General features: G+C 40.9%; 1 protein-coding gene and 1 long non-coding RNA gene across 2 annotated transcripts; one reads left to right on the plus strand and one right to left on the minus strand.

The window, feature by feature from the left end:
* Positions 1–2,229: 2,229 nt before the first annotated feature.
* On the minus strand, positions 2,230–16,806 carry LOC123580835. Its single transcript, XR_006703486.1, has 3 exons — positions 16,368–16,806; positions 7,230–7,355; positions 2,230–2,434 (listed from the first exon to the last, which is right to left on the minus strand). It is a non-coding gene; the product is annotated as an uncharacterized LOC123580835 (long non-coding RNA).
* A 111-nt stretch (positions 16,807–16,917) lies between these two features.
* CA3H2orf74 (chromosome A3 C2orf74 homolog) lies at positions 16,918–19,197 on the plus strand. The gene is made up of 5 exons (XM_045446164.1): positions 16,918–17,031; positions 17,125–17,318; positions 17,550–17,663; positions 17,765–17,945; positions 18,722–19,197. The coding sequence occupies exons 2-5, from the start codon at positions 17,203–17,205 to the stop codon at positions 18,917–18,919; spliced, it is 609 nt and encodes a 202-aa protein (XP_045302120.1). The 5' UTR covers positions 16,918–17,031; positions 17,125–17,202; the 3' UTR covers positions 18,920–19,197.
* Positions 19,198–25,487: the final 6,290 nt, after the last annotated feature.

Genomic DNA, 25,487 nt, shown 5'->3' on the forward strand with positions numbered 1-25,487 from the left:
AACCAGGTTATTTTCCTACACTTTCTCCATAGCCTGCATTTAGATGATTGCCTCTACCATGTAGTTTCACATGTTTCTCTGACCCTTGTGTTTCCTGTAACCTGGTGGTTAGATCTAGAGACTTGTTCAATTGAGATTTTTCAAGGGGCTGGACTAAGACTGCTTTCTAAGTGTTGATGTGTAATTCCATCATGAGACATTTGGTGTCTGGCTCTTTTTTGTGGGACGTTAACAGCAATATCCGTTGATGCATCAGAACCTGCAAAATGATATTAGTCAAATTCTCTATTTCTTATAGGAAACTCCTTTGTGAGAAGAAATCTCTCAGTTCCGTTATCCCGAGGTAGCGATTATAAGAGAAAAAAAGAAAAGGGTCTGATTTCTCCCCTTTATTTATTAGTTTTTGTTGTTTATTTTCGAGAGAGAGAAAGCAGAGGAGGGGCAGAAAGAGAGAGGGAGACAGAGGATCTGAAGCAGTTCTGCAGACTCTGCACTGTGCAGAGCCCAGTGTAGGGCTTGAACTCACGAACCATGAGATCATAACCTGAGCCAAAATCAGATACCTCACCCACTGAGCCACCCAGGCGCCCCACCTTTATTTACTAGTTTTAAAGATAATGAGTTGGCTCCCTAGCACCCTTCCAAGATGAATAAGGAAGTTTTGTTTCACGTTGTTTAGAAGGGTGGACCTTTTAAGGGTTGCTGTAGGTAGGGAGCAAGAGGGATTCATACATTGCTTGTGGGAGTATAAACTGATACAACCACTTTGGAGATCTACCTGCGACTTGTCTGAACCATTCTGTATAGCCGATGAAAGTGAGTGCTATATCTATCATCAGATACGTATAAAAATGTTCATAGCAGCACTATTTATAATAGCCACAAACTGGAAACAACTCAAATGATTATCGGTAGAATGGATAAATAAATTGAGGTATAATCATATAATGGAATAAACATATCAAAGAAAAAAAAGAACAAGATATTGCCATATACAACAATATGGATGAACTTCAGATGTAACACTGAGCAAAAGAAGCCATCCACAAAAAAAGTACATACTGTATTATTCCATTTATATGGGACTAACAGATAGGCAAAGCTAATTTATAGTGATAGAGGTCAGAATAATGTCATCTTTGACAGATACTAATTAGGAGGGAGTAGGAGGGCTTAGGGGAGTATTGCTAATATTCCAGTAGCCAAAACTTACTATATATAAGTTATGCTTCAACAAAAAGGTTTTAATGTTTAATTGGGGTGGGGGGGCGGAGAGGAAGAGAGAGGGAGACAGAGAATCTGAAGCAGGCTCTTCACTGTCAGCACAAAGCCTGATGTGGGGCTCAAACCCATAAACTGTGAGATCATGACTTGAGCCAAAGTTGGATGCCCAACCAACTGAGCCACCCAGGCACCCCAATAAAAAGTTTTTTAAAAAGGAATACCAGGGGCGCCTGGGTGGCGCAGTCGGTTGGGCGTCCGACTTCGGCCAGGTCGCGATCTCGCGGTCCGTGGGTTCGGGCCCCGCGTCGGGCTCTGGGCTGATGGCTCAGAGCCTGGAGCCTGTTTCCGATTCTGTGTCTCCCTCTCTCTCTGCCCCTCCCCCGTTCGTGCTCTGTCTCTCTCTGTCCCAAAAATAAATAAACGTTGAAAAAAAAAATTAAAAAAAAAAAAAAAAAAAAGGAATACCAAAGTAAGGATATATATCTGTGTTGCTTACATGAATAAAGACTTTCTGTAAGAAAACACAAAAAAACTAATATCAGTGGTCTGGGGAGAGGTAGGGCAGGGCAGGTCGGGAGACGTTTTTGCCATAAAACCTTTTCATATTTAAAAATTTTTGAGCTGTGTGAATATATTATTTTTTTAATTGTTTACCTAGTAGAATCCTATCTTCAAATTGATCTAGCCTGCTTTTTGTCACACAGGTGTCTAGTGTTTGTTTCCCAACCTTTTTCCTCTTTTTTCTGACAATCCTGAAATATGACATATGGAACAATTATTGAAAAACTGACATCATTACTTTAAATAATGTTTACTAAAAGTCCTAAACATTGAAAGCTCAAATATTCTACAAAAGACAGTGTATTCAAATGTCAAACTACTATGCATATGTTAATTATAGGAAATATTCTGTGTCCTACCTGGTCTGACTATGGATACCCTGCAAGTTGTGACTGAATTTGCCCCATTTGTTCATAATAAACAGAATCAGCTGGAATAGAGCAATGTTACTTACAACATCTTTTTATTCTCTGTGAGAAATTATTCCTTCTCAGATAGGACTTGTCTTGGTCAAAATGCCAATATTTAGTTGTAGACATCTTTGGAGGATACATGCCCGAAAGCAAATCGGTGTCAGTCTTCTAAAGAGTCCTCTCCCTCTTACTGACAATGATCCAGTGAACTTGAAGGGCCCATAGCAAAAGGGGTACTGAGGAAGAAGTCAGAGTGAAAAGAATAAGTATAGCAGAATTTCTAGTGGGTGGGTTGGTCCCACCCACTAGAAACAGCCACTGTGAACGTGATAAATTATAAAGATAAAGAAATCAGCCCATCTGTAAGCCAAAACAAAAATCAAAACAAAACAAAATCTCTTCTCACATATTTAGTTAAAAATTTAAAAATTATTCTTAGTGTATTACCCTCGTGAACAAACATGATCCATTTACAAATCTTCAATGTCATACTTTCCTTTGTTTATCTGAACAAATACCATGAGTTCCCTTCTTTTCTTTTTTTTAATTTATTTTGAGAGAGAGAGAGCATGAGCAGGGGAGGGGCAGAGAGAAAGGGAGAGAGAAAGAATCCCAGGCAGGTTTCACACTCAGTGAGGAGCCTGACGAGGGACTAGATTTGAGGTTATGACCTGAGCCAAAATCAAGAGTCGGTCACTTAACCAGCTGAGCCACCCAGGTGCCCCTCCAAAGGCAAATCTTAAAGGGGATTTGCATATATTCAGATATAGAAGAAAACCTGTAATTCTGATATGTTAAGAAGCTGGGTTTGGTAATTACCTTTTATGACCCTATGGGTTGTCTTAAATCAGGTAAGTGGTTGTTCTGTCCCACTTGGCATAGGCTGGTACTGTAGTCTGTATGTTTGTGGCCATCCAAAATTCATGTTGAAATACTAACACCTGTGGTATGCTATTAGGAGGTGGGACCTGTGGGTGATTTGATGAGAAGGTCAGAGCCCTCAGGAATAGGATTAGTGTCCTTAGAAAAGAAGCCCAGGAGGGCTCTCTCTCCCTGCTTCTATCATATGAGGACATAGCAAAAAGATAGCTGTCTCTAAACCAGGAAGAGGGCCTTCACCAGCCATTAAATCTGCCAGCACCATGATCTTGGACTTCCAGAACTATGAGAAATAAGTGTTTGTTGTTTATAAGCTACAATATTTCTGTTAAAGCATCCCAAACAGACTAAGACAACTAGGATCACTTACTTGGGCTGGAATTTCCAAGATGGCCTTATTCACATGTTCAGTGCCTCGTGGGAGCTGGGCCTCTCTAGTTGCAAGGTAAGGCTTCTTCCCTGGTGCTTCAGGGTTCCAAGAGAGAGGACGAAGAGGCTGACAGGCCTCTAAAGGGCCAGGCCAGAATTGACACAGCATTTCTTCTGTTATATTCTATTGGCCAAAGCAAGTCACTTGCTGACTCAGATTCAAGGGCAAGAGAAATGACTTCCCCTCTTGGTGGGAGGAGTGGCGTGCATATACATAATCTACCACAGTAAGAGAAGTGGGGGATGCAAATCTTTGCTTTCAAAATTTAGCTGAGGTTATTTGCATTTTAAGACAAACAAAATGCCATTTAAGAAACAACTACCTTGGAAATAATAAGGGTAAAGAGATTAGAAATCATTGTCATTATCAGGGGTAGAGGTGGTGCCTGGGTGGCTTGGTTGAGTGTTCAACTCTTTTTTTTTTTTTTTAATGTTTGTTTCTTTTTGAGAGAAAGAAAGAGCACAAGTGGGAGAGGGACAGAGAGAGAGAGAGAGAGAGAGAGAGAGAGAGACAGAGGACCCTAAGGGGGCTCTACGCTGTCAGCACAGAGCCCGATGCAGGGCTCAAACTCGGAACCATGAGATCATGACCTGAACTGAAGTCCCACACTTAACTGACTGAGCCACCCTGGCGCCCCAAGTGTCTGACTCTTGATTTCAGCTCAAGTCATGATCCCAGGATCATAGGATCATAGGATCAAGCCCCGGTCGGGCTCCGTGCTGAGTTTGGAGTCTGCTTAAGATTCCCTCTCTCTCTACCTCTGCCCCTCTCCCCAACTCGCACCCTCTCTCTAAAAAATAATAAATAAAAATAAAAAAATGTTTCTAAAGAAATCATTTTTGGGGAATTTTATACTTGAGAGGATGAGAGTTGCTGACTGGCCACGTTAAAGTGGAGGAGAGAAAAGAGAGGGAGGGATATAATTTCTGAAAGAAGGGTTTAGCAATGTATTTCGCTTGAAACACACAGAGAAGGGAGAGAGTATTTATCATCTGAATACTTACTAAGGGAATAGAATTCAAGCGCTGGCAAATGTTATTCTTGGTGTATTGGCTTCCCTGCCTCTCCCTCCAGCACGGCAGAAGCAACAGGGAATGGAGGGAGGATAGGAACCCAAACCCTTTCCTGTCCAGACCAAGTCCCCTACCAGCTCTGTGTAAAGGGTTTACTGAAGGCTTGGGGTAACTAGAGGGAATTACAATATGGTGGAGGATCCTCAAATTGGATACTAAATATGATGGTTCCCAAAGGCCAAGGAAAAGGAAAAAAAAAGAACCCTTCTACAGGGGTGCTAGTCTTGCTTTCTTGTCTTAAAATCTACCTTTTACTTCCTCCTCTCAAAGAAAGCACTCCATCTTTGATCCTTCCCAGTGCACATCTTCTCTCTCTCTCTCTCTCTCTCTCTCTCTCTCTCTCTCACACACACACACACACACATACACACTCACACACGCCAAGATGCCCATGTGTGGGTAAGAAATAAAGCCTTCACAGACAATGAGCCTGTCACTCTCAGCTGCTCAGAGAACCAGCAGGTGTTGTGAAATTACCATCTTCTTTTACCCTATTAAACTAGGTTAAATTCTTAATAGCAATAGCAATAACAAAATTGTCGACCACTTTCCGTGTACCAGATGCCTTTCCAACCACATCTATATTAGTGCATTTAAATCTCACAACAATCGGGGCGCCTGGGTGGCGCAGTCGGTTAAGCGTCCGACTTCAGCCAGGTCACGATCTCGCGGTCCGTGAGTTCGAGCCCCGCGTCAGGCTCTGGGCTGACGGCTCAGAGCCTGGAGCCTGTTTCCGATTCTGTGTCTCCCTCTCTCTCTACCCCTCCCCCGTTCATGCTCTGTCTCTCTCTGTCCCAAAAATAAATAAACGTTGAAAAAAAAAATATCACAACAATCCTTTGGGTACAGATATTATCTCCATCCTTGATGTGAGGACAGTGAAACACAGAGAGGTTAAGTAACTTCTCCAAGGTCACACAGGTAATCAGTAGAAAAGCAGGGATTCACAGCCTGATAATTCCCAGAACCACACTCGTGAGCCTGAACCATGCAGCCTCTCTTTTGCAGGGCTTCCTCTCCTACCAACTTCTCTGTAAGAAAGTCAGCAGTTGACAAACTAATCCTCTGGTGAGGGTGAGCCTCTGGGCAGGTAAGCACTGTTGTCTTCTAGTTCCATATGTGTAAGAAATTAGGAAGGATACTTTTGTTAGCAGTGGCTATTTCTGGATGCTGGAATAAAGAGCAACTTATTTACCTTTTTAAAATATGTATTTTCGGGGCGCCTGGGTGGCTCAGTCGGTTAAGCGTCCGACTTCAGCTCAGGTCACGATCTCACGGTCCGTGAGTTCGAGCCCCGCGTCGGGCTCTGGGCTGATGGCTCAGAGCCTGGAGCCTGCTTCCGATTCTGTGTCTCCCTCTCTCTCTGACCCTCCCAGGTATAACTTGAAAGCACTGCTTCAGATACAAAGTGTATCCACAACACCCTGATTTATTGGACACCACTGTGTAGAACAAACATGTCTCTTCTCCAACTCTCAGTATGGCACCTGGGTCTGTATTAATGAAGAACAAGGTTCTTTGTGGGAGGGAGTGCGGTTTTCTCTGGGGTAGCAAGTAATTTAACCAACAGGTAGGAGGGTGGATGTCTCAGGTCCATAATGCATGCCTCATGTCATGGTTTCCACAGTCCTGGGTACTATAGTAATGCTTCCCACAGACCACTGTGTGTGCCAAAGCCCAAGTCCACAGCTGCTTGAGTTGCCTATGAAAGTATCTATGAAAGATGTCTCCAGAACTAAAAAAAAAAAAAAGAAAAAAAGAAAGAAAAATGAAACCTTTAATCCTTCCATCTGTCTTAGCCCGTGTGAGGCTGCACTGGTCCAAAGTAGAGCATGTGCAACTGATTCCTGGAAATAGGGGCCTGTGGATTTTATGGGCCAAGTGGTTGGGCTTTCCAATAGGGCAGCCCAAAAGAAGGGTCTCAAGAGTAATTTTCATGAAGGCATATTTAAGTCACTGGATGAGTGGCTTAGAGTCCAGCCCCTCTTGGGCCAGAGTTGGAGGTGATGTGCTTTCCTGACAGTAAGTAGGAGATAGGGTCAGGTTGCACAGTACTGGGTCCTGCTAGGGATCCTAGGAAGAATGCTATAGCAAGGCATGGGCATTCCTTAGGGGCAGGTGTTAAGGGTAGATTAGGTTGTCCTTTGGGGATAGCTCTTAGTTCTGCCAAGAGTGAAAAAACTAAAACTTAGCCACATTCCTTTGACCTAAGTTCTGGGCCTCAGGAGATGTAAGACTCTTGGGATGGAGGTACACTAGGCTTCTTTTTTCTTTTAGATTCTAGAGAGGTCTTGGTTTTCTGAACATATTAAGAGCACCTGTAAGAAAAGCATAGCCGACTTTAATACATAAACCCCCATTCATAAGAACCCTAATTCTTAAATGTACCTTAGTGATCTTTACAATAAATGAAAGCCATGGTGAGTCACATATTGAAAGGATCATCTTGTGATGTTGAGAGAGAAAATGGACCCACCTGGACAGATCCACTTGGAGACAGATCACTACTTGCTATAGTCTTGTTGGTCCTCCCTCCACATATTCCATCACCAAAGCTATGTTCTGGGTTCTATTATGTGAAGTCAGTCAGGTGTGGCTACAGAAGAAAAGACAGGAAAGGCTCAGGAAAACAATGTTTATTATACTCACAAGTCCTGGAGACTCAGGAGACAGAGCACACCATGCAGGGCCACACGGGAAAGTGCCAGTGTCCGTTAAGAGGCAAAAGGGACAAGAGTGAGGGGAGAGCTGAGGCCATAGACTTTACCAAAGTTTCTGTAGGAAAAACAAGGCAGGGCAGGGTAAACAGCTTAGCATTGGCTAATCTGAACAATTTCATATATATATATATATATATATATATATATATATATATATATATAGTTATTTATTTTTAGAGAGAGCACAGGCAGGGAAGGGGGGCAGAGAGAGAGAGAGACTGAGAATCCCAAGCAGGCTCCTTGCATGGTCAGCACAGATCCTGATGCAGGGCTCCAACCCATGAAACCATGAGATCATCACCTAAGCCGAAATCAAGAGTCAGACACTTAACCAACTGAGCCACTCAGGTGCCCCTAATCTGAACAGTTTCTATGGGCTCTAAGCTATAGGGATGGTTTCTTGTTGCTTAGTGCCCGGCCCTGGGATGATCAAGGCGAAGTATGGCTCTGGATTGGTTAGCTTGCAAACAAAAGACATGCTCCCAGCTGAGCCCTTCGCTGTCTCTAAGAATTGGCTAGCCTCAGGATAGGTAGTCTCCCCAGCCAGGAAGGTTTTCAAGGTATCAAAACATCATAGTATACAGGAAATAAAAAATATAAACAACACAGGCTATTGCTGCATAACAAATGATCCCAAATGTAGCAGCTTAATATAAACATTATCTCATAGTTTCTGTGAGTCAGGATTTCAGGAATGGTTTAACTTGGTGATTCTGTCTCTCTGGAGGTTGCAGTCAAGATGTTGGTCTACAGTAATCTGAAGGCTCAGTTGAAGGAAGATCAGTTTCTAAGGCTACTCATAGGAATATTGGCAAGAAGCTTTTTCCCTTGCTAATGATTGGAAGGAAGATTCAGTTCCTCATTACATGGCCCCGTCCATAGGCTGCTTCACTGTTCCCACAACATGGCAGCTGGCTTTCCCCAAAGCAGGCGATCCAAGAGAAGAGGCAAAGAGGAAGTCATAATGCATTTTATCACCTACTCTCAGAGCTCACAGCTCCTCGCTTCTGCTACACTTCATTTGCTAGAAGTGATTCACTAGGTCTCGTTCACACTCAAGGAGATAGAAGGGGTATCAAAAAAGTAAAACCATCACAAAGTCCAACACCAACTTGATCTCCACAAAGTAAGCCTAAGGGCATTTTAGCAAAGGTCATACTGTCCTAGTTTGCCCCAGATCCAATGATTCAGTCTTTCGAAGACCATGAATTTTAAACCATGAAACTTCTCCCATTTTTAGATTAGAGATCTAGGATTTGAGGGTGAATCTGTTTTGGGGTCTGTACAAAGTGGAGGCTTCCAATTCCCCCAGAGTGAGGTTTCAGAAAGCTGTGCTTTAAAGACTAGGGGTAGAATGACAGGGTATAGAGATGGGTTGGAATGTATAAGATAGGGATGCTATCAACCCCTTGTTTGTAGGGTGGGCTTTCTTCTTATAGCTACCACTGTAGACTGGCTGTGCTGTTTATCAAACATTACCAAACATCACTATAAATAAAGGAAAAACATAGGTGAAGAAAAAGAGGAGGAAGATGGTTTAAAACGTTTGAGTAAATCAATAGTGGAAAGGTAGAAGATATGGAATTAAAATTTTTAAATATGTATGTTCCTTTACTTTAAAGAAAATGTGGAATAAAAAAAATGTGTCTCTCAAATTCCGGTAGTGGGTCATCCTACAAGATATACAGCATACCTGATTAGTGCTCCTAAAAACTGTTTAGGTCATCAAAAGCCTGAGAAACTCACAGCCAAGAAGAATCAAAGGAAACAAGACAACTGATTGTAATGAAATATCCTGCATAGAATCCTGGACTAGAAAAAGACATTAGATAAAAAGTATGAAAAACTAAGGAAATCTGAATTAACTATGGACTTTAGTTCATAATAATGTATTGATACTGCTTCATTAATAATAACCAATGTACCATACTAAGGTAATGTGTTAATTATCAACTGGGTGTGAGGTATATGAGAACTCTCTGTACTATCTTCTCAAATTTTCTGCAAATCTAAAAATATTCTTTATTTTTTTTAATGTTTTATTTATTTTTGAGAGAGAGAAAGAGAGCGCAAGTGGGAGAGGGGCAGACAGAGAGAGGGAGACACAGAATCTGAAGCAGGCTCCAGGCTCTGAGCTGTCAGCACAGAGCCCGACACAGGGCTCAAACTCATGGACCATGAGATCATGACCTGAGCTGAAGTTGGACACTTAAGCAACTGGGCCACCCAGGTGCCCCTCTAAAAATGTTCTTTAAGAAGGCTTCTGAAACTAGTATGTGTTTTTGCCCAATACCGACCAGAATTTTATACAGAGAGGAGAACATCTCTCTGAGCATTGGCTTATCAATGATGTGCCGTGAACATTTGTGCTTTGAGCTTGAAAAGGTAACAGAAAAATTAAAAGTTATTAATCAAATTTAAGTAAGTTCCTACTAAAATTAAATTGCTCAAATGACAGAGTTGTGATTCTGGGGTTTCTTTTCATTCAAACAGAGTAATAAAGGCTCTTGTGATCAGAAAGACTTGACATCTGCAAGAGAAACTTTAACTTCTAGGCCTAAGACAATTGCTTAGAATCAGTGGAAAAATGCTTTTATAAGAAATAGTTCTTTTTTTCTGAAAGATGTTTCTTTCTTTTTTTTCTTTTCAGAAAGAGAGCCCACATGAGTGAGGGAAAGGGACAGAGGGAGAGAGAGATTTTCAAGCAGGCTCCACGCTCAGCAGGGCTCCATCTCATGACCAAGAGGTCATGACCTGAGCCAAAATCAAGAGTCTGACACTTAACTGACTGCACCACCCAGGTGCCCCAAAACATGTTTCTTAAAATTTAAGTCACATCACCAAGGCATGTTTTGTTCTGACATTTTCGCCTCCCCAAAGGAAACAAACAAAGAAACAAGACTGTTGGGCTCTTCAGATGATTATGATTCCCCTTTTACAAGTTAATAAGACAAATTGTTTTAAAAAATCAAAGCTTCTTTTTTAATGTTCATCCATTTATTTTGAGAAAGAGTGCAAGCAAGGGGAGGAGCAGAGAGAGAGGAAGAGGGAGAATCCCAAGCAGGCTCTGTGCTGTCTCTGTGCTGACAGCACAGAGCCCAGTGTGGGGTTCACTGTAAGATCATGACCTGAGCCAAAATCAAGAGCTGGACGCTTAACTGGCTGAGCACACCCACCCCCCAAAATCAAAGTGTTTTTTTAACAGTTTTATAAACCTAAAGCAGAAATTGCTTTTGCCTCAACTAAGATTAATAGAAGACTAAAGCCAAGAAATTAGAAATAAGGTATAAAAAAAAAAGGGAATAAATAGAAGTTAAAAGTAATAAATCAAAACAAAAGATATTTGGAGCCCAAAAACAGTGAAACAAATGGATGAGATATAAAGAGCCAGAAGCCAATAAACTTTTGCAAATAAAAAATTAGTATTTTAATATCAGAGTTTAATCTACATATTTATGTATAAATATGACCATCGATGCTATTTGTAAAGGCAGTAAGATGTCCAGTAAGAAGAAAATAATTGTAATGCTTTTATAAATTGGGGAAATGTGTATGTATTTAAAAAAATCATCTTTTAAAAAAATTTTGTTAGTTTATTTATTTATTTTGAGAGAGAGGGAGCGAGCGCAAGTGGGGGAGGAACAGAGAGAGAAGGAGAGAGAGAGAGAATCCCAAGCAGGCTCTGCACTGTTAGCGCAGAGCCCTTTTCAGGGCTGGAACTCATGAACCTGTGAGATTCTGACCTGAGCAGAAATCAAAAGTCAGACACTAACCGACTGAGCCACCCAGGTGCCCCTAAAAAAAAAATCATCTTTTTGAAGATTATCAGAAGACATTGGGGAAATGTTTATAATAAAAATGGTAAGTTTGACAAAGTACATATATAGTGATTCTAATTTTTTTAAGTTATAAAAATACATATGTGTTTCCTCAAAATGTTAAACATAGACTTAACCATATGACTCAGTAATCCTGAGTCATATATATATATACTTTCATATATATCCAAAAGAAATGAAAACTTATGTCTCTGTAAAAACATACACATGAATGTTCAGAGCAGCATTATTCACAATAGCTACAGTAGAAACAATCCAAGTGTTTATCAACTGATAATGGATAAAACAAAATTTGATATATTCATAAAATACATTATTTGGCAATGGAAAGGAATGGTGTACTGTTAATACTACAACATGGATAAATCTTGAAAACATTATGCTAAGCTGAAAGAGGCCAGACATAAAAGGCCACATATTGTATGATTCCATTTATTTTGAATATTGAGAATAGCAAATCAATAGAAACAAAATAGATCAGGGGGCCATGTGCTGGCTCAGTCGGTGGAGCATGAGAGTCTTGATCTCGGGGTTGTGAATTTGAGCCCCATGTTGGGTGTAGAGATTACTTAAAAATAAAATCTTAGGGGCGCCTGGGTGGCTCAGTCGGTTAAGCGTCCGACTTCAGCTCAGGTCACGATCTCGCGGTCCGCGAGTTTGAGCCCTGCGTCGGGCTCTGGGCTGATGGCTTAGAGCCTGGAGCTTGCTTCTGATTCTGTGTCTCCCTCTCTCTCTGCCCCTCCCCCGTTCATGCTGTGTCTCTTTCTGTCTCAAAAAAAATAAATGTAAAAAAAAAAAAATCTTAAAAAGAAAAAAAAGGCAATAGTTGGTGGTTACCAGAGACTGGGGTCTGACTGCTAATGGGTAAGGGGCTTCGTTTGGGGATGATAAAAATATTCTAAAATTATACTGAAGGGGGCTGTACAACCGTCAGTATATGTAATACAAAATGTCAGTATATTTCAATAGTTTTTACTTCTAGATGTTGGAATTACATCAGATTTTATTTTCCTTTTTTTTTTGGCATTTTCCAAATTTTCTGCAAAAAACACAAATTTATTTATTTATGTATTTATTTATTTATTAATGTTTATTTATTTTTGAGAGACAGAGACAGCGTGAGCAGGCAAGAAGCAGAGGGAGAGGGAGACACAGAATATGAAGCAGGCTCCAGGCTCTGAGCTGTCAGCACAGAGCCTGACGTAGGGTTCAAACTCATGAACTACAAGATCATGACCTGAGCTGAAGTTGGCCTCTTCACCGACTGAACCACCCAGGTGCCCCAACACAAATGTTATTTAAAACAGTTACTGGGATGCCTGGGTCGCTCATTCAGTTAAGTGTCTGATTTTGGCTCAGGTCATGAGCTTGCTGTCCGTGAGTTCGAGCCCCACGTTAGGCTCTGTGCTGACAGCTCAGAGCCTGGAGCCTGCCTCGGACTCTGTGTCTCCGTCTCTCTCTACACCTCCCCTGCCGCACTCTGTCTTTGTCTGTCAAAAATAAATAAACATTGAAAAAAAATTTTTAAACAAATCGTTGTTCAATCAGTGTTAATCCAGGTGTAATCTCTGGGTAGGTATTTGTCCTTAAATTGCCACTGGTCTGCAACACAATACAGAAATTGAAAGTAAATACCTAGAAACTTTTAATAACTATTTTACATTGCTGTAACATCCAAACATATGATCACTCTAATAATTCTGTTTTGCACAAGTATTGGTCCTCAGTGGATTGGGAGAAAAAAAATTGAAACCTGCTTCTTTGCTACAGATAGAGAAGCTCTGCCCTAGAAAATTCCTAATGTTTTATCAGAAAATGTTTAGGGGCGCCTGGGTGGCGCAGTCGGTTAAGCGTCCGACTTCAGCCAGGTCACGATCTCACGGTCCATGAGTTCGAGCCCTGCGTCGGGCTCTGGGCTGATGGCTCAGAGCCTGGAGCCTGTTTCCGATTCTGTGTCTCCCTCTCTCTCTGCCCCTCCCCCGTTCATGCTCTGTCTCTCTCTGTCCCAAAAATAAATAAACGTTGAAAAAAAAATTTTTTTTAAAAAGAAAATGTTTAGATCAAAGGCTATGAGTACAGAGGTTGAGGAAAGCAAGTAAAAACTAAAACAGATTAAAATAAAATATGTAAATAACAATAACAGTACAAATGATTAGAGCAAATTGTGTCTTTTAAAAGAGATAAAAGCAAAAAGCTTACTGGCTGAACAAAATCAATTGAAAAAACCACTCGTGTTCCAGTTAGACAGACAGCAGAGGTGGGCTTGGCTTCACCTCCCACAGCAGCATCCCCAGAAAGAGATAGTGCTCTCATCCTTTCAAGCTCAAGCTTCCAAAATAAAACACCAAAGGAAGTCCCCTATTTGCCTCTTGATAATGGTTCCTACTTCTTGTTAAGGGTGCTGGGTTGTCACAGGGGTGGGACCAACGTAATGTGCAAAAGGCTTGGTCTGTACACACCCTGGGGGAAACTTGCTCTTCTGAGGTGAGATGGAATGTCCTCTTACTTCTTCCCTGGGTTGGAATCACAAGGTCAAAAAGTCTCCTGGGGTGGGGGGCACCTGGGCGGCTCAGTGGGTTTTGGCTCAGGTCATGATTTCATGGTTTGTGAGTTCAAGCCCCAGGTTGGGCTCTGTACCGATGATGTGGAGCCTGCTTGGGATTCTTTCTCTCTCTCTCTCTCTCTCTCTCTCTTGGCACCCCCCCCCCCGCCCTTGCTTGGCTGTTATGAATAATGCTGCTGTGAACATGGGTGTACAAATATATCTGTTCCAGTCCCTGCTTTCCTTCTCTCATGAATATACCCAGAAGTGAAGTTGCTGGATCATATGGAACTCTATATTTAATTTTCTGAGGAAGTGCCATATTTTTTCCCATGGTGACTGTACCTTTCACATTCCCACCAACAATTCACAAGGGTTCCAACTTCTCCACATTCTTACTAACACTTGTTATTTTTTTTCTTTTTTTTTAATTTTTTTTCAACGTTTATTTATTTTTTTTTGGGACAGAGAGAGACAGAGCATGAATGGGGGAGGGGCAGAGAGAGAGGGAGACACAGAATCGGAAACAGGCTCCAGGCTCTGAGCCATCAGCCCAGAGCCTGACGCGGGGCTCGAACTCACAGACTGCGAGATCGTGACCTGGCTGAAGTCGGACGCTTAACCGACTGTGCCACCCAGGCGCCCTCTTTTTTTTTTAAGTAATAGCTTTACTAATGGGTGTAGTGGTTATTTCATTGCAATTTTGATTTGTTCCTTAATGATCAGTGATGTTGAGCATCTTTTCATGTGCTTATTGTCCATTTGCATATCTTCTTTGGAGAAATGTCTATTTAAGTCCTTTGCCCATTTTTGAATTGGATTTTTTTTTTGTTACTGTTGAGTTGTAGGAGTTCTTTATTTATTGTGGATATTAATCCATTATCAGATATGTGATTTGCAAATACTTTCTCACCACTGAGTATGATGTTAGCTGTTCCTATATATGGGTTCCTATATATAGGGGTTCCTATATATGGGCTCTATTATGTTGGAGTACACTCTATTCCTAATTTGTTTAGTGTTTTTCATCATGAAAAGGATGTTAAATTATGTCAGATGCCTTTCCTGAATCAATTGAGATGATCATGTATTTTTCTCCCCTTCATTCTGTTAATGTGATATATTACATTGATTTTTCTGTTAAGCCATCCTTGCATTCCAGGAATAAATTCCACTATGTTGTGGCATAATCCTTTCAATATGCTGCTAAATTCAGTTTGCTAGTACTTTGTTGAGGATTTCTGCTTCAGTGTTCATAAGGGAGATCAGTCTTTAGGTTTCTTTTTTTGTATTGTCTTTGGCTTTGGTATCAGGATAATGCTGGCCTCATGCAGTGAGTTAGGAAGTATTCCCTTTTCTTCAATTGTTTGGAAGAGTTTGAAAGAGATTGGTTAGTTCTTCTTTAAATGTTTAATAGAATTCTCCAATGAAGCCATCTGGTCCAGGGCTTTTCTTTGTTCAAAGGTTTTGATTATTGATTCAGTCTCATTATTATATTTCTATTCAGATTTTGTATATCTTCACAATTCTGTCTGATTGTTTTTCTAGGAATTTTTCCATTTCATCTGGATTATTCAATTTGTCAGCATACAATTTTCATAATACTCTCTTAGAATATTTTTAAATTTCTGTAGAATTGGTAGTAATTTCCCATCATGTGTAATTTTTGAGCACACACCCATGTGCAAGGTGCCCTGGGTTAGGTTCTGGAATCCATCTTCGAGTATCATGACATCAGAAACTTCTAGTCCAGTGTACTTAAAAATGTGATTTATGGACAAAGTTGGATAACCTTACACTTTTCAGAATTATGTTAACTATATATATAAATTTAACATCGATTTCCAAGTTACATTCAATGAAGGAAAATGCTTATGATAGTCTTACTAGCCCTTACTTGTTGCTAAAGGTCTCTGGTCTCAGACTATATCTGGTACAAAGTCTTGGAGGCAGGACCAACTAGCATCAGTGCCATCTGGTCCAGCACTGCTCATGGCACCACACACACTCAAGCCCAGTGTAGGAATGGGGCCCCTTTTTACTTTCTATTCTGTGTGGTATCCACACAGTAGATGACACAAGGCACACTAGTCTTAAGGATACAGTTTGATGGGTTTTTACATAAGTCTAAATGTGTGTAACTAACAGTAGATCAAAAGTAGTCCCATCTCCCAGGAAAATCCTTTATGTGTACATGAGACATGGGAAGATTTGGGCTCTTAAAGTTTCAGTCTGGCAGCAGTGTAGAGGAAGGAGAGTGATATGGGCTCTGAGTCTTTATCTGGGAGCCTTGCTGCGGGAAGCATCTGTGAATTCTGGCTCTGCCAGGAGTGGCCTAGATGTCCCCATGTTCTAGAAATCAGGGTTGGCCTGAACCCTCCAACAAGCTCTACTTGTACTTACACACACACCACATACATACATACCACACCTGCCGCACAGACCCATCCATTCAACATTTGTAGGCTTTGCAGGTTCTGATTTGGTGGAGTATCCAGTGATAAAAAAAAGCTGTAGTCCTCGCCCTTCTGAAGGAGAGCCAGTGTTACTACAGCCCAGAGACCCCCAAGGGCTCATTTTCTGACTCTTTTAGATGTGGTTGGCAGTACCTGCCATATTCCTTTGTACCTTCCTTTGCTTCTCAGAAAACCCTAGCTCTGCTCCATTGTGGGCATCACTCACTCACCTGAAGTGAAGTTGGGGGCAGGATCATCATGACTCTGATCATCTTGCTCTGCTCCTGCTTCCTCAGCCATAGCTACTAGAGGTGCCAGTTTGCTTATTTGTCCAGAAAGTAGGTCCAGGGATGTGAGATTAGAAAGATACAGGCTATTTAGCCTGGAAAGCACCCATTAGGAGGTAAGTAGATTACTCTAGAAAGGGATTTTATAAGAAGGAAGTGGGCTGATTATTCATTGTCTGTGAAAGAAGCATAAAAGAAACAGGCTCGGGTTAAGAAAGGAAAGCTGGTATTCAGAGAGCAGAAAGAAAATCCTTGTGCAAAGAGTAGTCATGGTGGTGCCACATGGCCTCCACCCCAGCCCTCTGAGAGGAGAGGACAGATAGCAGCCCAGAGGAGAGTTTCGTAGTTCTCCTGACTCCGGTGATGGGCAGGGTTGGGCTGGCACTCTGGTCCTGCTAACTGAACGGTTCCATGATTCTATGATGTCACTGAAGAGAAAAGAATGGGGAGCTGGGCTTGGCTCCAGCAGCTCCAATTCCTCTCCTCTGGATTCTTGATAGTTTTCGGGGTGAGGGGAGGTGAGCTGAGCCGATCCCACGTGTCCCAGCTCAGTCTCCCCTCCAACCACCTGAGCCCCCACCATATTTATGGAGAGAAATTAGCCAGTGTGAGTCAACTTCATCGAAACAAGCAGAGCATCTTTTATGAAGTGGATCAAAAGGACAACAATGAAAATAGCCTTGTGTTCTTCTGTTTCTAGAAAACGTAAAGAACAAGAGAACTACATTCAAACTAAGCTGGAAAAGAATATTTGCATGATCTGTGACTGTGAGAGTAGATGAGTCTTCTGGCTAATCCTCTGGCCTTTGAAATCACCGCAATCACTTTCTTCATCCTCCTTCTAATTTGCTTCATTTGCATCCTCCTTTTATTGGTGTTTTTTTTATATAAATGGTATAAATCCATGCTGATAAATTGGGATCAGATTTCAAGTCATGCTAGCAAATGTATCTAGAAATAATCTAAGTCAATTTATGATAGAGCCAGTAACGCCATAGCTACCTACTTTGTCCATTTAGGAATTTTAGGAAATCTAATTTCCTGTTTAAAAGTGATGTTCTATGCCAAGCATTCAATTCGAGGCCATTCTCCCTTTTCTGAATTTTTTTGCTTATTCATTTTCAGTTTCCAAAGCAAGAAAGATGTACAGACAGAAAAACGCCCTTGTGCAGATGGTAATGGAGGTGAAGGTTGTTTAGCTGCTAATGTGGAGGCGAACATTTCAAGAGACCAAGAAAAGTAAGTCTGTATCGTAGAATGTTGTAGAAAGTCATTTTGGGGTATAGCAATGGTGGCTAACACGCCTGAATTTCTAAAAATCCTGCTGATCGATTATCTAGGACTCTCCTGACACAAATCATAGACTTGAACGCACCCATGAGGCCTGGCATTCTTGTCCAGAGACAGAGTAAAGAAGCGTTGATCACACCCTTAGAAGAGAAAGAAAACATGGAAGAAGAGGGGGAGGACATAGTAAGAGAGAAGCAAGAACCTAAGAATGCTGAAGGAAATGGTCAAGAGGTGACGGACTTTTTTACTCTCAAGGGGCCGTTTAGAATTTGTTTAATTGAAAAGGTGGTAAATGACTTGGCTGGGTCCAATGACATGGCTTTGCCTGCAACTTAAGTTTTTACCTGAAAGGAGCATCGTGTCTGCAGTCATCCAAACCATCTTCTTAGCCAATCAGTCTGTGTTATTAAACCAGTCATACGCGCCAAATCTAGACACTTTCCCATTCTTTACTCTTACATTTGTGTTGTTCCTAATAGTTCCCCTTCATTGTGCTTTCCCCAGAATCCTGAGATCTCAGAGCTGGAGGAGTCCTTGAAGATCATCTAGGGATCCAGCCCTTTCATGTTACAAATGAGAAAATGAGATGAATTGCTCAAGGTCATTCTTCCCCCATAGCCAAGCTCAGGACCAGGCCCCACGCCCCCGTTTTGGTTCCAGGCTCCTTATACAACAGCATACAATCACCCCTGCACCTTCTCGAGCTCCCTGTCGGGGCTCCCTGATAGGGACAGTTCACATCTTCCCTTACACAAGGCCTAAGCCCAGAGGCAGAATGACAGTGCAGGGGGCTCCTTTGTAACCATAGAAATACGAAAATGAGATCATGATGGATTACCGCTGCTTTCCTGTATCGCTTAGAAACACTTCTTCTGTTTCTCACGAACAATGCTTCTATATTTAATTTAAAATATAAATTAAATTAAAAATATAAACTTAGGTGTTTTAAAGAAGGGCTTGTTGCTTTCATAAATTAAGCATTTGACTGTTGCCCCATTCTCTTGCAGGATGATGATTTGCAAAAACCACCCATACCTGTCACCACAAGTCAATCAGCTGTTGAAAACCACAGAAGACCTTTAAAAGGAGTGACATTTTCTAGGGAGGTAATTGTTGTGGACCTTGGGAAGGAATACCCGAAACCTCAAAGCTACCCTTTAGAACATAAAGAGAGAAAATTAGCTCAGAAAAGTGTGGGTAAATGAAATGTAAACTTAGATGAACAATGAAATGACTGGGGGTGCAAGATCATGATGAAATGGCAAAGTATGGGGAGTTAAGCAAATACAGATAGTATTTTACCTTTGTGCAGAAACAAGTGGGCTACATGCAAAATTTTTAAGTAAAATACCCAGAGCTTGAATATAGTTTTTTTTTAACTCGAATCTGAGTTCAAGAAATGTATTGTATTAAGTGTCCTTAAAACACTATCTACTCAAACACTGTTCTAACATGTGAATAAAGTTATTTGTGTTTGTGCAGATGTCTGTTAGGTAAGTCATATTTAAGGGGAACTTTGGGGATAGCATGTTTTTGATGCTGTCATCACAGGCATTCATGACCAAATGACATTACTGTTATCATCATGGAAACTTCCAATAACAAGGACTAGGATCTCCTACCACATAATCCCTGTTGAACTCAGTCCTCAAACCCTTATTGTACGGACAGCTGCTTTGGGTTTTTTTTTTTTTTTTTTAACGTTTATTTATTTTTAAGAGAGAGAGTTAGAGCATGAGTGGGGGAGGAACAGAGAGAGAGGGAGACACGGGATCTGAGGCAGGCTCCAGGCTCTGAGCTGTCAGCACAGAGCCTGACGCGGGGCTTGAACTCATGGACCGTGAGATCATGACCTGAGCTGAAGTTGGGCAGTTAAACCACTGAACCACCCGGGCTCCCGAACTGACAGCTGCTTTGTAAGATTGCTAGAAAAAAAACCCTACCGTCACCAACAAAACATCCTGTTGCTTCAGGCAAGTCCTGAGTTTACACTATTCTTGGTTTCAGTAGTTTAAAATCTGCTGTCCATATGTGGAATAACATAGTATAGGCCATTAAATCATCCAAACTGCTGCAGTAAACATTGTTAAATGTGTAAGAGGCCATGAGAGAGATAAAAAGCAGAAGGGGTGCCTGGGTGGCCTAGTTAGTTAAGCTTCTGACTCTTAATTTAGGCTCAGGTCATGATTTCGAGGTTTGTGGGTTCAAGCACTGCATCGGGCTCAGCACTGACAGTATGGAGCCTGCTTGGGATTCTCCTTTTCTCTGTCTCTCTATCTGCCCCTCCCCCAATCACTGCTCATGTGCGCTCTCTCTCTCAAACTTAAAAAAAAAAAAAGCAGAAGGGGAGCCTGGGGCGGGGGGGGGGGGGGGGGGCTCAGTCAGTTAAGTAGCTGACTTCAATTCAAGTCATGATCTCGCAGTTCCTGAGTTTGAGCCCTGCCTTGGGCTCTGAGCTTACAGCTCAGAGCCTGGAGGCTGCTTCAGATTCTATCTCTCTCTCTCTCTCTCTCTCTCTCTCTCTCTGCCCCTCCCCTACTGCTCTCTCTCTCTCTCTCTCTCTCTCAACAATAAACATTTTTTTTAAAAAGCAGAAGACAGAAGACATAGCATTTGATTCAGGGTCTAGCACATTGTCATGTGTATGACACATGCTCAATGTTGAGTAATTGAAAGAGTAAGTGATACATTTAGAATGTGACTAATTCTAAATGAAGAGTACTGACACCCTTTGATATTGAGAGAAGTCCTTGTAGTCTGGGGTTGTTCCACTGTGAGAAGGAACTTAATGAATGGAAGGATTGGATAATACAAGCAGAAGGAAGAGTGTTTTTCAGCTGGGGAAAGGCATAAGCCAAAACAAAGTGAGAATGTGGGTCAAGTTTGGTGGACCCCAGTTACCTGGGGCTGTAGGTTGTCATTGAGAGTTGAGAGAGAACAGTGAAGTGTAGTGAGGAGTCAGAGTAAGGTCACTCTTGGGATTCTAGGCTGTAGGTATAGGGTGGAGAAGGGATAAAAGCAGTATGGACTTCAGGGAAGAGGGGGGGATGGTCTACAAAAATATTCAGAGCCCATGAGCTCTCTACCAGCACTTAAAAATCTGGGTCTTTCACCTGATGATAATATTAAAATTTTGTTTTAAATTGTGGCAAAGTACACATAACATAAAATTTACTATCTTAACTATTTTTAAGTGCGTAGTTTAATAGTGTAAAGTACAGCGGCACCTAGGTGGTTCAGTGGGTTAAGTGTCCAACTTCGGCTCAGGTCATGAACTCATGGTTCGCGAGTTCAAGCCCCGAGTTGGACTCTCTGCTGTCAGCACAGAGCCCGGAGCCTGCTTCAGATCCTCTGCTTCCCTCTCTCTCTACCCCTCCCCTGCTCATGTGCTCTTTCTCTCTCTCAAAAACAAATATTTAAAAATAATAATAGTAATAATAAAAATAAAAGTAAATGGTGTGAAGTACATTTACCTTGGACAACCACCACCACAGAGCTCTTTGCATCTTGCAAAACTTGTAACTCTGTGCCTAGTAAGCCTAATCCTTCTTTCAGCCTACCCCAACCTCTGGTAAGCACCATTCTACTTTTTGTCTCTATGAATTTGATTACTCTAAGTACCTCATATAAGTGGAATCACAGTATATGTGATTATTTCACCTAGCATGATATTCTCAAGATTCATCCATGGGTCAAGAATTTCCCTCCTTTTTAAGAAAAATTAAAGTATAGTTAATACAATGTCACATTAGTTTCAGGTGTACATCATAGTGATTCAACAAGTCAACACATTATGCGGTGCTCACCACAAGTGTCGCTACCGTCTGTCATCACACAACACTATCACAATACCCTATATTGTACCTTTTATCTCTGTGACTTATTCATTCTGTAACTAGAAGCCTGGACCTGCCCCTCTCCTTCACCCATTTACCCATCCCCCCTCTCTCCCCTCTGACAACCATTAGTTAGTTCTCTGTGTTCCTGGGTCTGTTTCTGGTTTTCATTTATTCATTTTGTTTTTTAGATTCCACATAGAAGTGAAATCATGTGGAATTTGCCTTTCTCTGACTGACTTATTTCACTTAGCATCATACCCTCTAGGTCCATCCGTGTTGTCACAAATGGCCAGATCTCATCCTTTTGATGGCTGAGTAATATTCCACTGTGTATATGTGTATGTGTTTGTGTGTAATATATACATACACATCTCACATCTTCTTTATCCATTCATCTATATCTGTGTACACTTGGGTTGTTTCCATATCTTGGCTATTATAAATAATGCTGCAATGAACATAGGCATGCAGCTATCTTCTCAAATTAGTGTTTTCACTTTCCCTGGGTAAATACCAAGGGAATTACTGGATCATATAGTATTTCTATTTTTAATTTTTTGAGGAACCTCCATACTCTATTCCACAACGACTGTACCAATTTACATCCTCACCAACAGGAACAAGGGTTCCTTTTTCTCTACATCCTCACCAACTTGTTATTTCTTATCTTTGGGATTCTAACCATTCTGATAGATATAAATGTATCTCTCATTTTGGTTTTGGTTTGCAGTTCCCTAATGATTATTGATATTGAGCATCTTTTCACGTGTCTATTGACCATCTGTTTGTTATCTTTGGAAAAATGTCTAGGTCCTCTGCCCATTTTTTAAAAGGATTATTTATTTTTTTGATGTTGAGTTATATAAGTTCTTTATATGTTTAGGTATTAGGCCCTTATTGAATATATCATTTGCAAATATCTTCTCTCATTCTGTATTCTCTCATTTGTTTTGTTGATGGTTTCCTTCAGCTGTGCAAAAGCTTTTTTTCTGGTGTAGTCCCAATAGTTTATTTTTGCTTTTGCTTCCTTTACCCAAGGAGAAATATCTAGAATAATGTTTCTATGGATGATGTCAGAGAAATTATTGCCTATGTTTTCTTCTATGAGTTTTATGGTTTCAAGTCTCACATTTAGGTCTTTAATTCATTTTGAGTTTATTTTTGTGTCTGGTGTAAGAAAGGCCCAGTTTCATTCTTTTTCATGTAGCTGTCAGTTTTCTCAGCACCATTTACTGAAGAGACTGTCCTTTCCCTATAATATAAAGAATTCCCTTACTTTGTAAGCCTGAATAATATTCCATTTGTATGTACATACCACATTTTGTTTATCCATTCCACTTGTGTTGCTTCTTTTTTCTTGTGAATAATGTTGCTATGAATATTTACATCTTTATTTATTTATAAATTTATTTATTTTGAGAGACAGCACATGTGCATGAGCATGACTGAGGGAGGGGCAGAGAGAGGAGTGGGGAGAGAGAATCCCAACCAGACTCTGTGCTGTCAGCGCAGAGTTCAATACAGGGCTCAATCCCACAAACCATGAGATCATGACCTGACCTGAAATCAAGACTTGGACACTTAACCAATTCAGCCACCCAGACACCCCTATCTAAAATTTTAATATAAGACAATTCAGAGTTATGTGGATGATGATTTATTGGTGTGTATTCCTATATGATGTCATGGTTTCGTTGACCATATCTGCATCTGTATTTAGGGCACCAAATTACTTTGTCACAAGCTGAAGAGAAAAGATTAGAGGAGGAATTAATATGTAAATCATGCATCTATGTCAAATGAAGACCAATTTCCTGGTGATTGACTATACTAATTATGGTTTTGTAAATGTTCCAGTAGAAGAAAATGGTGGGATCGTTGGCCATCAGTGCCCATGTTAGTACAGGCACACGGAATTTCCAGTAGGTCATTGGTGCCACAACTATGGGGTGAACAGTAGAACAGTCAAAGAACAAATGTTAATTTGTATTTTCTTGGTTTTATGCTTTTGTTTGTATTTGATTTGTAAATTTGTTTTGTCTTCTGGTTGCATGAGAGCTCTAAGGATTAGAAGTTGATACCTGGTTTCATGTTTCTACATAGTAATGGGAGGGGGCAGAGGCATGAGATCTTTCCTCCAAGATTAGGTTATCAAGAGTAGCAACCAGAAGATAAATAGAGATAGCTCTAGGGACAATTCAGGTTTGAAGGATGAGGATCCAGGATAGGGAAGTGGCAGCACACAAAGAGATTATGAAGAGAGTAACGAATGTCAGTTTCTGGTGAGATGTGGGAGGAAAATGAGGAGGGCACCAAGATGACTTCTGAGCTGGGATACTTGAGGGACTGTCCGAAATAGGAAAGTCCAAAGAGGGGACTAATTGGAGAAAAGAGATCAGCTGGTTTTTAGATCTGTTGAATTTGAGGTATTTGCCAGAAATTCAACTGAAGATGCTCAGTGATCAGTAAAGCTTTCAGAGTCTGTTTCCATCTCCTAAGCCATGGATTCAGTGAAAAGTTGAGCAATTCTTTCTCAATACCTAATGGTGCTTCTCTTGCAAACTTGCTACCTTTCCTCTTTAATTAGCTGTTGACCCAGGGACTGTCTTCAAATGACTACTTCAAGCAGGACACATCATCCAAAAGCCAAAAGGGAAATGTTTGATATTGGACTATTAAAAAAAAAAACCAAAAGCCTTCTGTTCAGCAAAAAATAACATCAAAACGCTGACAGCAAACTGGGATGATTTTTAGAAAAAAAAAATTTTATACTGAAGTAATTTCAAATTTACAGAAAAGTCGCAAGAGTAGTACAAAATCGTGTGCCTTAACTCAGATTCCCAGGTTAGCAGTGTACACATTTGTTTTATTATTCACAGTCTCCGTGTATACGTATTTGTGTGTTGTAAGCATTTGAGAGTAAGACACAAACATGCTGTATCATTTACCCTTAGTACTTTAGCCCATACTTCCTAAAAATTGGGACATTCTTCCATATAACCACAGGTCGACCATCAGTTAACATGGATACACTATTGTCATTTAACCTACATATGAGATTTGCCAGTTGTCCCATTACATTTTTCTAAAATCCAGGATCCAATTCAGAATAACGTTTTTCATTTTGTTGTGACATCTCTTTGATCTCCTTCAATGTGGACCAGTTCCTCAGCCTTTCCTTGACTTTTCTGACCTTGACCTTTTTGAATATTGCAGGCCAGTTACTTTATAGAACGTCCCTCACTGTTTGGGTCTGCCTGATGTTTCTTTTGTTTTAAGTTTATTTATTTATTTATTTTGAGAGAGAGAACGCAAGTGGAGGAGGGACACAGAAGGAGGAAGAGAGAGAGAATTCCAAGCAGACTCCACAAGGTCAGTGTGGAGCCCCACTCAGAGCTCAAACTCACAAACTGTGAGATCATGGCCTGAGCCAAGACCAAGAATCAGAGGCCTGCCTGATGTTCCTTTATGATTAGGTTCAGGTCATGGATCTTTGGCAGAAATATTCTAGAAGTGATTCTGTGATCTCAGTGCATCATATCAGGAGGCATGTGCTCCCAATTTGTCCCATAGATATAATGTAATTTAATTTTTATCACTTGGTTAAGATGGTATCTGTTGTTTAAAAAAAAATATATGGTGTCTGTTGGATTTCTCCACTGTAAAAATAATAAGTAGTTTTTACTTATTGAGAAACAATTTTAGTTGGCATTCTACTAAAAGGTAGGCTTTCCCTTCTCTCCTATTCATTCATTCATTCACTCACTATATTACAACTCAGTGTGAAGTGTAGATTGGCACATGGATGGTGCCTGAGCTGTGCAGTGTGATGCTCTGGAGACAAGGCCGGGGCAGAGTCACAGCTGAGTGGCACATCCAGTCCTTAAATTACTACAGATGGCGATGCCCACGGCCTACAGAGAGAAACCAGGAG

The sequence above is a fragment of the Leopardus geoffroyi genome, chromosome A3, assembly GCF_018350155.1.
Source record: "Leopardus geoffroyi isolate Oge1 chromosome A3, O.geoffroyi_Oge1_pat1.0, whole genome shotgun sequence".
NCBI lineage: Eukaryota > Metazoa > Chordata > Mammalia > Carnivora > Felidae > Leopardus > Leopardus geoffroyi.

Bases quoted from the DNA above. Each gene is read 5' to 3' on its own strand.
- CA3H2orf74 (XM_045446164.1), top strand. From the start codon at position 17,203: ATGAGTCTTCTGGCTAATCCTCTGGCCTTTGAAATCACCGCAATCACT. The intron at 17,664-17,764 runs GTAAGTCTGTAT...TCGATTATCTAG, and splicing joins ATTTCAAGAGACCAAGAAAA to GACTCTCCTGACACAAATCA. The intron at 17,946-18,721 runs GTGACGGACTTT...ATTCTCTTGCAG, and splicing joins CTGAAGGAAATGGTCAAGAG to GATGATGATTTGCAAAAACC.